General features: G+C 38.9%; 1 protein-coding gene across 4 annotated transcripts in view; it reads left to right on the top strand.

Moving 5' to 3' along the window:
- The window catches only part of ITPRID2 (ITPR interacting domain containing 2), an 89,432-nt gene that overhangs the window by 34,862 nt on the left and 41,582 nt on the right, over window positions 1-12,988 (top strand). For all 4 annotated transcript variants that reach the window (XM_075608904.1, XM_075608905.1, XM_075608903.1 and 1 more), the window contains one exon: window positions 11,877-11,949. In XM_075608904.1, the coding sequence (XP_075465019.1) occupies window positions 11,877-11,949 (73 nt within the window). The remainder of the gene's footprint in view (window positions 1-11,876; window positions 11,950-12,988) is intronic.

The following is a 12,988-nucleotide window of genomic DNA, read 5'->3' as shown; positions in this document are numbered from 1 at the left end:
TATGGCCGGCCATAAGACAACCTTTAGTATATAATTTAAGTCTAATTATCTTCACTAACCAAATCTAACACTGCTAACTAATACCAAAGGTTTGGCTGCTTGTATCTTTTTGGAAATTAATTGCACATTGAATTCTTTAGGGCCTCTGAATTTTATAAATAAAAATATTTTACCAGGAAGTAATACATTTAGGAATACTCCTGTTTTCAAGTATGTCCTGGGCATAGAGTTAAGATGACAAATAATACATGGTTACAAATACAGTTACATAAGTGAGCAGGGTGTACATTATATACAACACCTTGCATGCATACTTAAAGATAATATATATTATGGGCGTATGTAACAGTTACAGACCAGACTAAAATGGGGGAGTGCTTGTTTTTTGTACACTTGGATGGGGGTAGGTGGAGATAGCAGGCTCTGCGTGTGCAAGCACTTGCTGAACACACCTCACAGTGACCACACAAAAAGCGGTAGCTCGCCATGTTTTTTTTTTTTATTATTTTTTTTTTTACCCTAATCTAACATTTATTTCAAGTATATAAATCGCCAAGATATAACCCCTTAAACATGTCACTCACTTTGGTCCTAGGATGGATTATCCCATAAATTCAGTATTGGTTTTGTGCTGACTAACCCATTAACCTTCTAGTTGACAAGAAATATACTAATCTTTACAATTTTATTTCATGGTTCTTCTTTGATGCTCATTTTACAGCAGGGTTTTTTTTTTTTTTTTTTAAACCAACTGAGAAAGCGCTTTTGAGGGGAGATTGCATATTAGATGGTTTGAATTGTAAGTGTTTATCAGAGACTAAAACACAATTGTATGTTTTGGGAAATCCTTCCTCTCCAATGCATGAGACTGCGGTCCCGCTGCCTGCGCTGCACCAGGCGGTGCGTGCAGCCGAATTCCCCGGTCTGCAGGGGGAGTGACGGGGGCGCGGCCATGACGTTATCCAGTAGGTTCACCCTCATTGGCTGAATCGCTGGGCTCCGTCACTAGTTCCCATCTCAATTTTCATGTGTGCCTCAAAAACTCGCCGCACAGCGACCCCCCCCTCCCCCACCCCCCTCGCAGTGGGCCTGGGCCCCATTGTGGGGCGGCTCTTGTCCCTGCAGCGTCCGCCACAGCGGGCGCTGCAGTAGCCAGCGGGGACCTGGCCTAATGAATTGCCAGTCGTCTGTTTTAACATTGGTAATCAGTGTCTTATCTTGCAGACACCCTCCCTATCTTGCTAATTTATTTTCTCCACAGTTGTTTTCTTTCTTTCCGTTGCTCAGAAAGATATACATAAGGTTGTAGATCATACGTTATTTTTACATACCCTTGTCGAACAGCATTTCTGTAGAATTCACATTTTCCCCTGTGATTCTTGGATCCTGTTATTTGATTAACGTTAGTTTTGTGAGATCTGGACGAGTTGGACGTAGTTAAAGCACATTTGGGAATATACAGTAGCTAAACTATCAGAAAGCAATGCTAGAGCAAGAGGCCATGCTCTGAAGCTGGAGGATGGCAGGCTCGTTAAATGTGAGCAAATAATTCACAAAGGGTGGGGGGGGGGGGGATTCATGGAATAGCCTCCCAACAGAGAAAGTAGAGGGACTCTAGTAAGGGAATTAAAAGAAGCTTGGAATAGACGTAAAACGACCATAAGGATCACATTACATCTGGGGCTTTACAGCAAGTAGGAAAATACGCTGAACTGGTTGGCCAAGCAGCTCTAATCGGCCATCAAATTTACATCTTCCCATATTAAAGTGTGTGTGTGTCCTGGAGTTCAGAAGAGCAAAATTCTGACTCCAATTGACCTTCCTGTGGTATAGACTTCCTCTAAGGGACATTTGTAAATGATCATGAGGGTGATTATCAATAAATGAGCAGTGCGGGCATTGAATGCAAGTAGTTCACCCAAAAGACCACTTCTTAGGCTTTAATATCTTAAATTAGCAAAGACTCCGTTTTGCCTAAGTACAGTACTGTAACCTAGTAAGTTAAGGCTTTATATATGTGTTTTAAACCTTTTCAATGCAATCACATATTTTATATACTACGATGTGAAAACCTCCTAGCAGTTTCCAGTTTCTGAAGAATATTGGTATAGATTTTTTTTTTTAAATATGAATTTTTCTGCAAATGTCTTTATAGGTGATGGTGTATTAAATGACTCATGATCTATAAAACAAACCTTGGGAGTTAAATGTTTTCTTTAACCGTACAAAATCCAGTTTCTAAGCATGATTGATGTATTGAGGGACCCTTTTTGTATATCCATAATACAACTGTTCTATTTTAGTGTTTTTATTCAACTTTAACAACTGTGAATTTATTCAATCTAAACTTGCGATTGAAGGGAGTTATTTGATAGACGTATTGCATTCCTATATCTGCAATAGAAATGTTTTTATATATAAAAAGTAGTTGGCTGTAGTTGTACTCCTGCAATGTAAATAAGATCTACAATATTAAAGCCACAATATGTTAATTGTACCAAATAATTAGTACTATTTTCTATATTCTTGCCCTTTTTTAAAGCCGTTTTTCTGTATTGGTGATAAACTGAATACACTACATATTCTCTGATATCCTGGTTGGACTGTAGGCTATTCAGCATATTTAAATCTTAAAGCCTTAAACACTTGTCATTTCACCATCCCTTACAACTGTACTTATACTTAATGCTACCGTTCCACTTAAAGGGCTCAAGATGTTTCATTGTAAAAACATAATCCACAACAATCGCATACCTCAATATTTATTAAATTGCGGATTTGGTTTGACGGTGATGTAAAAAAATCCCAATGACAAATGTAACTGCAGGCTCTATAAAAAAATAACATTTAAAAAAAATATATATATATACACACTCCCCTCAACCCCGTGATAGCGCGATCCGTTTATAACACGGTCTGAGCGTGGCTCCCGATTTAGATATTAGTCAATGATATCACACCAATCATATGGTGTGATGCAGGTAGAGAATCGCTACCAGTGTATGAAGGGTCATGGGTTCGATTCCTTCATAGTATGGTATAATTTATAATTTAATATAATAAATTACTATTTAATATAATAGATAATAAAATAATTTATAAATTATACATTATAATTTTAAATAAAATAATAATTTTACCATACAATGCAGTAATGGAACTCATGACCCTTCATACACAGGTAGCGATACCCTACCTGCTACACCATAGGATTGGTGTTATGTCATTGGCTCTATTATCAAATCTAACTTCTACTGCACAGTATTAAAAGGCAGTACTGTAGCAGGTATAGAATCGCTACCACTGTATGAAAGGTCATGGGTTCGATTCATGCATGGTATGCTAAAATTATTAGTGTAGGGGAAGGTGTGTGTCCGTGTGTCCGTTAGCAATAAAGCATTGACTGTTATATTAAAAAAAAAACCTTGGAGATATGCGCCGCGCACGTGGACGCAGCCTGCTGAAGCAGGGAGAGAGCTGCAGATTCCTGTTGTCATCGCGCAGTGGCCATTTCGCGATCCCGGTTAACGCGATCCCAGTTATAACGTGGCCTCATTATGTGGGGCCTCATTATGTGGACCCAGAGCACCGTGTTATAACGGGGTTCAGCTGTATATATCTTATATTACAATAATCACTTTAAATGATTCATACCTTAAAGCAGCAATGCACCCCCCCCGCCTTCCCGAGGCATGGCCCATTACAAGAAACATTGATTTTAATCATACCTCTTCTGAGGTTACCATGGTGACCTTGAGACTGCAATGGGTTATGGGGAGAGCTTCATTTTAATCTCCCGGACACTGAATATTTCCATGACTTCTAGATCTCGGCTTTGGAAAGGGAAAAAACAGATCTCTTTCAAGTAAATAAATAAAAAATGGGGATCAGCGCAAGTTCTGCTTTCACCTACAGTTGGCTATTTCCGATTTATGGTATCTAGTGTGTTGCAAATCCTTAGGCCTGAGACATGTAAGCGCTGACCTGTGCTGAGCCGTGCTGCTGCTCGGCACTGAGCCCCTGCAGCCGCAATGAGAGCGGCTTTAGCAGGGGCTCGCGCACGCGTCAGCACGCTTGGGGAAGCATTTTGAAATTTCCCCGCTTGCCGGAGCGCAGGGCCGGTCACGTGAGCGGTTCGCCCAATGAGGGCGAACCAGCTCCGTAACGTCACTGGCCCGCCCCCTGATGGCGCGCTGTGTAAGGCCAGGGAAAGCACTGCTTTCCCTGAGCCTCAGCGCGCCTCAGCACTGTTAGGCACTATGTCCCAGGCCTTAGTCTAAAACACCATGTAGCTGATGACCCAATAGTGAAACATGATCACCCTTTTTAAATAAGTGAATGTATACCTTGCGTTTTAATGCTGTAAAAGCTTCAATTTAACAGTCTACTGATCAAACACAAGATGATTAGCTACGGGAGTTTCGAAAACCTCTAGGCATTCACAGCAGTACTGTGAGAATTAATCATTTTGCCATAAACTATGCAGGATTATCACGGAGATCTGAATGAGTCATTCATTTTAAACTGGTTTGTCGAACAAAAAAAAAACAATTAAACTAGTGTGTGGGTGGAAATGACAACCTTGTGGGTATGAATTGCTTATCATTCTCCTGCCACCCACTTTCCCCCCTTACTATGTTCTTATGCATTGTTTTCCTGCTGTGCGTCTACTCTTATCTTTACTTAACCGTTCCCCCACCCTTCCTAAGAGTGATAAGCAAGCTGACGTATTTAAAAATATGTTGCTTTCGTGTTTCTAGGTTGTAAACCAAAGATGCATTGCATCTGCTCAAATGTTTGTTTCTGATCAATGAACACTCAAGTCTTTAGTGCAGTGATTTTTAACAGGGGTTCTGCTGACACCCCTCAGGGGTTCCGTGGCTGCTAGAGGTGGGGCGGGGGGGGGCATCCTGGGACAACTGTCCCACGGTTGGCAGCGCATCGGACCCCCCCCCCCCCCCCAAAAAAACCTTATTTTTTTTTTTTGTGACTAACTAACAAAATGCCACTTTGCAGGGCTTAGTGTAACCAAATAATCGGTGTTATTGGCACTTGGGTCTGGCTCTTATGGAGCGCAAGACGTGATCTGCAGTGAAGACTAATGGAAGAGGACTGATCCTCTAACCTTTCAAGATTAAAAGCTGCCATACTCTGCTGCAACGGTACTCAAAGGGTTAACGAGCCTAATAGCGTTTTATTTTTTGTATTCATTTTAAAGCGGCTATCCGCGTCCTTATTCGAATTTGAAAAAAAGATTAAAATAGTTGACCACTGGCATTCTCTGCTTGGGGGAGGCTTTTCGTTTCTGAGTACTTGATGTGCTGCTGTTCTTTCCTCCTGGGATATCAAAATGGCCACCAAGTCTACCTGGTTTCCGCAGGCAGATAAAACCACTCCATCTAACATCTTGGCTCTTTTAAGTGGGGAAATGCATGCTTGTATCTCAGTTAACCCTTAGTGTGCCCAAGGTCGTAGCCACTGTCACGTGTCTGGCACAGCAGGGGCTACATGATGATGTGGCGTGCCATTTTTGTACTCCAATAGACACCCAGGGAAATGGAAGAAGGCTCCTCTCCTGCTTCCAAAACTAATGATCCCGCGATCGCTCGGAGGGGCGGTCACATGATTGTGATTTGCTGTTGGGGCTGTGGCACTCATGGTTAAATATGCAGCATTCTTGTTTTTTTTTTTTTTTTTACATTTTTAAATGGCTGCAACTTCTTCCTGTGTGACCACACATGCTTACAAACCACCTTTTATGGTAAAAGAGACTGGTTTGACACCAGCGTGAATTCTCTTTCCCCCCCTCGCTCCCCCCCCCCCCGTCTGTCTGCAGCCGATTCTCTGGGACATGGAAGTGTCCTGATCACCGACACAAAACTTGTTTGCATCCCTTTTTTGTTCTGTAGTCTTATACAAGTTTTAGGTGCGTTTTTCTCCAAAGTAAAGAGTTTTACTAGGGACTTTGTTGTTCATATTTAAAGATGCAATCCCTCGTAGCTATCCAGAAAACCACATTCTTTAAAGAATCACAGTTGGCTTTCAAAAGAAATTCTAACCAAGCTAATAGCAAACTTTTGGCTGCTTTCATGTTTTCAGATGTTTGTTACATTGATTACAGGCCTCTGAAAATGTTTGTTAATAAAATGTTTATTCTTCTCCATTGGCTCTGAGGACAAGGTGGGCTAAGTGTAGCAGGAGATGCGTCTCTGGTTGCACACGTCCTTGCTAAACACACTTCGACATCAGACGAGAGCAGCCTGAGGAAATCAAACCCCTCCCAAGTCTCGGCTCACTGTTTCAAAACTGATGTAAAGATTTATTGAAATGAAAATACTAATGGGTGTCAGAATTGTGTAAAAAGGACACCAATCACCCAGATGTACCCCTTAAACATGTGGCTACCATAACTTCACTTTGGTCCTAGAAGGGATTGCCCCATTTAAAGGTGCAGCTCCCCCAATATGACCTATTTTGAAGGTGTGCGTGATCCCTGTATAGCAGATTACCAACCTAATTATCCACCCCCCACAGCTGCTTTTGATTTTAAATGTTTTCTCCACTCCATCCAACCAACAAAGCGGTTTTCCATGAAGACCATAAAAGATCTTCTCAGAAGTCTTTATCTTCTCATGGGGTTCTTTCAAGCTAGTAATGTCCCTAACTTTGTGTGGGTAGTGGGGGAAAGAGCCATGTGCATTTTAGATTTGCAGCCCATTATTAAGGAATTCAAGTTTAAAAATTTTTTTTTTAAAAAGGGTGGAAGCACAGAAAAAAATATAGATGTTACATGTGTACTACATCGCAAAAAATAAACATGCCTCTTTAATGTAACCTTACTATAAGTGTAGTGCTACATTAGAGGAAACCTCAGAAATGTTCATGTTGTGTATTGATACCATATTTAAGTTCTAGCCATAAAGTTAGAATTGTGCTCTTGTTCAAATATCAGTTTTGAGGTTTATTTAATTTTTTAATTTTTTAATTTTAATACCATTCGTCTTGGGCAAATCCTTTTATAGTCAAGGTTTTCCTTGGATTTCAGTCCAATGCAGGTTATGAGCTCAATATACCTTTAGGGGATAATAGCTGAGCAGCAGTAATAAAGGATTTGTTTGGCTGCCTTCCCAACGAAAGATAGGGTATTTCTACATGGTACATAAACATGTCATTTCTTGAAAGCGTGCCTTGTGCACCATTTCTTTTTAACCTTTTCCATCCAGGAAAGGTTTATTCATTACACAATCTAGGCTTGGCCTTGCCACCATTGGAAAGTTCAGTGTGGCACAGCTACAATACCATGAGCTTTTCCTTCAGCTTAAACGTGTCACTCCCATGGAGGCAGGAACCAAGGGTACAGGAAAAGCCAGAGCCATCCCTGGATTTATACCTTTTTTTGCATTGTGCTAATGTAGGTGTTACTAATTTTGTACGTACAGACCCTCAAGCAATAAAATGCATCATCTTTAAAATGGGTGAACCCGTTTCTAATCCCGGTTTCAGCTCTTTGATACCAACATTAGAACTGATCCACAGTCTGTCTATGTCTCTGCCTATGAGATGTATAAGAAATGTATGACCTGTCTGCTTCCTTGATTTATTTTGTGTACAAGGAAGTTGTGTAGGTTAACATAATAGAAAAATGACTTGGTTTTTCGTATAGACAATCACTGCAGTATACGTTTTCTTTGGTATTGATGCCATAAAGGAAAAAAACATGCCTTTTTTGTGTTGCGTATTGAAGGTATGGTGCAACGTCCTTGTGGGGATTTGCATCTGTACTGCACAAAAGCAATTCTATTGATTTTCTCAATGGCTTTATTTTTTAAATTGTGTTAATCCATATGGCACAATTTTCGCAGTGTTCTACTCCACCCAAATTCATAATAAAATGATACTAAAGTGGTCACTGTTGAATAAACCCAAAACTATTGTTTTATAATCACTTTTATTTTAAGTGGCAGCAAGAAGTAGGTAACACTCAGTTAAAATTGCAGTAGTTTCCCCTTTTTGGCTTGCATAGAAGCCAATATATTGTCAATTTATTAATCCCTCCTTGCTGTAAGTGAACTATAGTCTTCTCATTTGAGGGCCTGTTTATATTAGACACATTTGGTTGAATTTACACACAATTTTAGTTTAGTTTCTACCCATTATTAATTGCCTACACTATTTTTACAGCCAAAATCCATAATCGTGACAGGAAACAGAAGTTTAGGTTGATGGCAGACTTTTTAAACAAAGGAAGACTTCTCCCTTATTTCTGTATTTCCCCCCCCACCCCCCTTAAACTTTAAATGTCAGTTTGTAATGGGTCCAGTCACTCAATGCCATGTGGGTTGAACAAGATAAGCATACATTTCCTTTTTTGTTGCGGTTTTTTATTTTTACTTTTTCCTGAATCCTAAATGTCGTATAATTTTTTTTATTTTTTTTTTAAAAGCCTGTGTACATATAGTACAATTGGAACTAAAAAAATATTCTCGTGCTAACCAAAAACTGTCAGTTGACGATACTAGCATGGGAAAAGCTTTGCTGATGTCTTATTTTTAATGTTTCAATCCACTCGACAAGCAATATAATCTTTACAAAGTCCTTTTGCTGTTTTTATTAGTAATCCCACACGTGTTAAATCCTGTTGCATTCTAGAGCTGCCCAGAATGTGTGGGATTTGCCTCCAGTGGGAGGTTAAAATGGCTGCTGCCATTCACACAACAGCTGATGCCAGTAAAACTAAAACCTCTAAACATGGCGATTTAAAATGAGGTTGTGATTTTGCAGAGTGAGCAGGGTCCTTGGAACTGAACCATGTTAATTTCTGCTCCAGGGACCCCCTGTCTTCCAAGATGCCTACAATGTTATAGTAGCACCGGTACAGTCCCTTCCAGGAAATTTTTTATTTTTTTTTGTTTTAAATCTCATGTTACGTAGGCCAATACGAAGCTGCAAGATCATTCCTGTTGGCCCATATGACTGGATTTTAAATTGGCATAAATGGTTGACCCTACATTCCTCTGGTATGGATCTCTGGAGCTAGAGGGTCCCTGGAGCTGAAATGAATGCAATTCAGCTCCGGGGTGGAACACCACCTGCAACATTATCCGGTGTAGGACCAATGTCAACTTGCATGATACAGGATTATTGCATTTTATATTTTACAACTTGCATGATCTTGTTAGAATCATTGTAGCACAGTTTCTCAGTTTGTTGCCTCAGTTTGGTAGAGAACCCCGACTCTTCCCCAGCGGTGGCAAATTTCCAAAGCGATTAGACATGCCTTGATTTAAGAAAAATGGTAGTCTGTTTATTTTTCACTTTTGCTATGAACTGTAACTGCTATCTTTATCTGTAGTAAAGGATGAATTTCTACTCCGCAAAATTTTAAGTGGCAGTATAATGCAGTCGTGAATGGTCCCATTGGGGACAAATGTTGATCTTTTCCAATAAATGTTTCCATATCTTTTTGGAGTCTACATTTAAATATATCGAAGTATCCATGCGCTTGTTTGTTCACCTCACTGTTTGTCCAGTGCTGCTGTGCTTTGTGATATTATGTGCCTTAATGTTATTATGATTTTCTTGTTCGTGCACAGAGTAACCAGGGATAGAAAACAATTCCCACAGGGCCTGTACTAGAATTAATTTATATAATGTTTTACCAGGAAGTAATACCTAGAGTTACCTCTCGTTTTCAAGTATGACCTGGGCATCTATAGATAGAAGGCATATATTCCAACAGAGGATAACTTGCTTTACATCATACATGGTTTTACATCATTCTTTTTTTTCTTTAAATAGGAAATGGGGGAAAAAAATTGCGCTTTTTAAAATTTGAACATGAAACACTAGGAAGTCGCCCTGGTTTATTTTCTAAGTGGTGTAATAACTATTGTGGAAATAATAAAATGCTGTTCTTTGTAGAGCGAATAAAAATACTACTTGTGGTTGCATTTGCATGGCTCACATGTCTGCAGCCCTGTCTTTCACCATTATCTCTTGGTTTACAATCTTCCATTGCAGCCAGGAATTCTGGGTAATGACATGCAAATGAGCACATCAGCTCAACTGTTGCTACTTGTTAATTTTAACATGGACCCCTATAAATGTATGCCTGCCGTATTACACAAACTTTTCAGCACAGCCTGGGTTAAATAAGTGCATAGCCCGTAAAACCTACTCTCAGACAGCTGTTTCAATCTTTTGGGTCTCATCAGTGTGAGGATGGTTATACTGGCTTGTGCAGCTGGAAGCAGTTTCAACCACATACTAAAGTAATGGTGGGTAAAAAAAAAAAAGTGACAACCCCTCCACTCTTAAGTGATATATTTTTAAATTTGCTGTACACTGGTGAGCACATTCACATGTCTTGGGTCTGCAATCCTGCTTTTCACCATTATCGCTCCACATGCAGAGCTTCTACAGCAGCCAGGGATTCTGGGTAATGACATGCAAATGAGCTCAGTGTGTCACCTCTTACTACTTGTACACTTTATCATGGGCCCCTATAGCTTATGCCTACCGTTCTCCAGAGAAAAGTCTGCTGTGGTGATGCGCATTTTATGTTATATTCAGGTGAACACTGCTACCTTGTGGTTACATGCTGTACCCTGCTGATCTAAAGCTCTGCTTCTATCAAATCAAATCTAAACGACATGGAAAGACTGAGTCAAACTTCATAACTATAACCTTTGCCGTGGAAGGCATAATCATTAACACAATAGAGGGATTAATAGATATTGGCCCTCATCTAGTTATTTGCACAAATTGCAAGCTTCACTCGCTGCCTGAGGTGATCACAGGTTCTAAAATGTACAACATTTCCCTCCCCTCATAAACTGTATGGAGGGGTCTCCTTTACTGAGTCACTGAGGCACACCTATTTGTTTTTTTGGGGATTTCCCCAGCATCAGTTACTGTTTGCACAATGGATGAAAAATGTGTCTGGTTCTGTATAGCATTGCAAGTGGGACAAAAATCTTTCCTATATCACAGATAGTATTCCCCCCCCCCCCCCCCCCGTGGTAGGAAGGCGATGAAAAACATGTTTTCAGTTTTCCCTTAGAAAAGAAACTAAAATGTGATAATCCTTAGAGAAAATATTTGAATCGCCTAATTACATTAATACGTTACAATATTTGGTTGGTTTGTTCAGCAAACCACTTATCTTTAAGAAGGTAGTCACGCAATCTGCTACTAGAACGTGACTTCTGCTTTTGACTTTTGGATTTTTCATGTGTGTTTTAGGTTAGTCATACTGTAAGCTGCAAAACACTCTAACAAAAACATTTCTTCATAGGTTAAGTAGTGTGTACAGAGCTTGCAAAACCTGTGGCATTTATATTTACACCCCATCGTTTTGCAGACACTTCCATGGTTTTGCTTCAGGGTTGGAGTTTTTTGTACACTATTAAATTCATGCATAAAACTCCTGTTGGTCTATGAAAAGGGGTATGGTGAATCTTCACTTCTCCAGGACTGATGCAGCACCACTGCACCTCATTTTGAAGTCCAGGAAATTGATGGATGACTCACATTTCAGTAACAACATTTTACATGGGGGTTTTCTTTGTTTAAAATGTCTGTTTAAAACAACATTTCCTGTGATACTTTTGTAATAGCTCGTTGATGTAAAATGTACTTTGGTTAACAGTTTGTTCTGTTGAATGTTTGTCGAGAGTCCCTTTATAATTTTGTAAAGAAAATGTTTTTGGAAACGGAAAGGCAAACTTTTGGAAGACAAACTTGCCGGAGTGCATTTTAGAAACGACATTTTGGCATTAAAAAAAAAAACAAAAAAAAACCTACAGTGGATTTAGCTTTCCAAATAACATCCTACTATAAATGAATATATATTAACTGCCTTCTCTTACTTTTAGGTTCAAAGCACAGAAGAAGAAGCTCCCCACGTTCCATCAATATCGCGGCTGGCTTTAGAAAAATTAGGCAAAGGTAATGTAACTTCTTGCTTGGTCATACTAAAGGGAAAACATTATTTATTAGATACTTGTCACTCACATTTTTTTACTTTGTATTAATTTTTCAAAACATAGAAATCAGAATGTTTTTATAGTGTTGAAATGCATGTTTATCGCTGTTCCTGAAAACCCTTCACTCTGGATCTCGTACAGTATCTTTTTAGGTTGATAAAAACCAGAGATACATTTTGAAATGCATGTCGTGTCCCCCCTGCCTCCCCACTACCCTGCCACACACACTCACTTTTTTGAATGCATGAGAAAACGTAGAAAGTGCTTAAGTATTGGCATTTTTTTTGGGGGGGGGGGGGGGGTTCTATGTAAAGTTGTGATATACTGTATGGTCTAACCACATCCTGTTTGCAGAATGTAAATGGGATTATGCAATGATTTAATCATCTCCTGTAGCCGTTAAGGATCCTTTACCAACGTGTTCCTGTTTTATAATTGGCATAGGGGCCCATTTAGCTATTATTTTGGACATCAGGCCGTGTACTCTTGTCTTCCTAGGACATTATATGGGCACCAATACCTGCACTATCGAAGTGTTTACTATATCTAGTTACAGATATAGATATATATGTATGTTTGTATGTGTATATATATGTATGTATGTGTGTGTATATGTATATATATATATATATATATATATATATATGTATATATATATATATATATATATATATATATATATATATATATATATATGTATATATATATATATATATATATATATATATATATATATATATATATATATATATGTATATATGTATATATATATATATATATATATAGTATGTGTGTATATATATATATGTGTATATATATATAGTGTATATGTATGTGTATATATATATGTGTGTATATATATATGTATATGTATGTGTATATATATGTATGTGTATATATATATATGTATGTGCAGTGCTTGACAAATCACCCAAAAATCTACTCGCCGAACCAAAAAATCTACTCGCCACCTAGTCCCGCCTCTAGTCCCGCCCCCAACC

The sequence above is a fragment of the Ascaphus truei genome, chromosome 7 (genome assembly GCF_040206685.1).
Source record: "Ascaphus truei isolate aAscTru1 chromosome 7, aAscTru1.hap1, whole genome shotgun sequence".
In the NCBI taxonomy this organism is placed as follows: domain Eukaryota; kingdom Metazoa; phylum Chordata; class Amphibia; order Anura; family Ascaphidae; genus Ascaphus; species Ascaphus truei.
The sequence above is the reverse complement of the archived record's forward strand: the minus strand, read 5'-3'. Positions and strand labels throughout refer to the sequence as shown.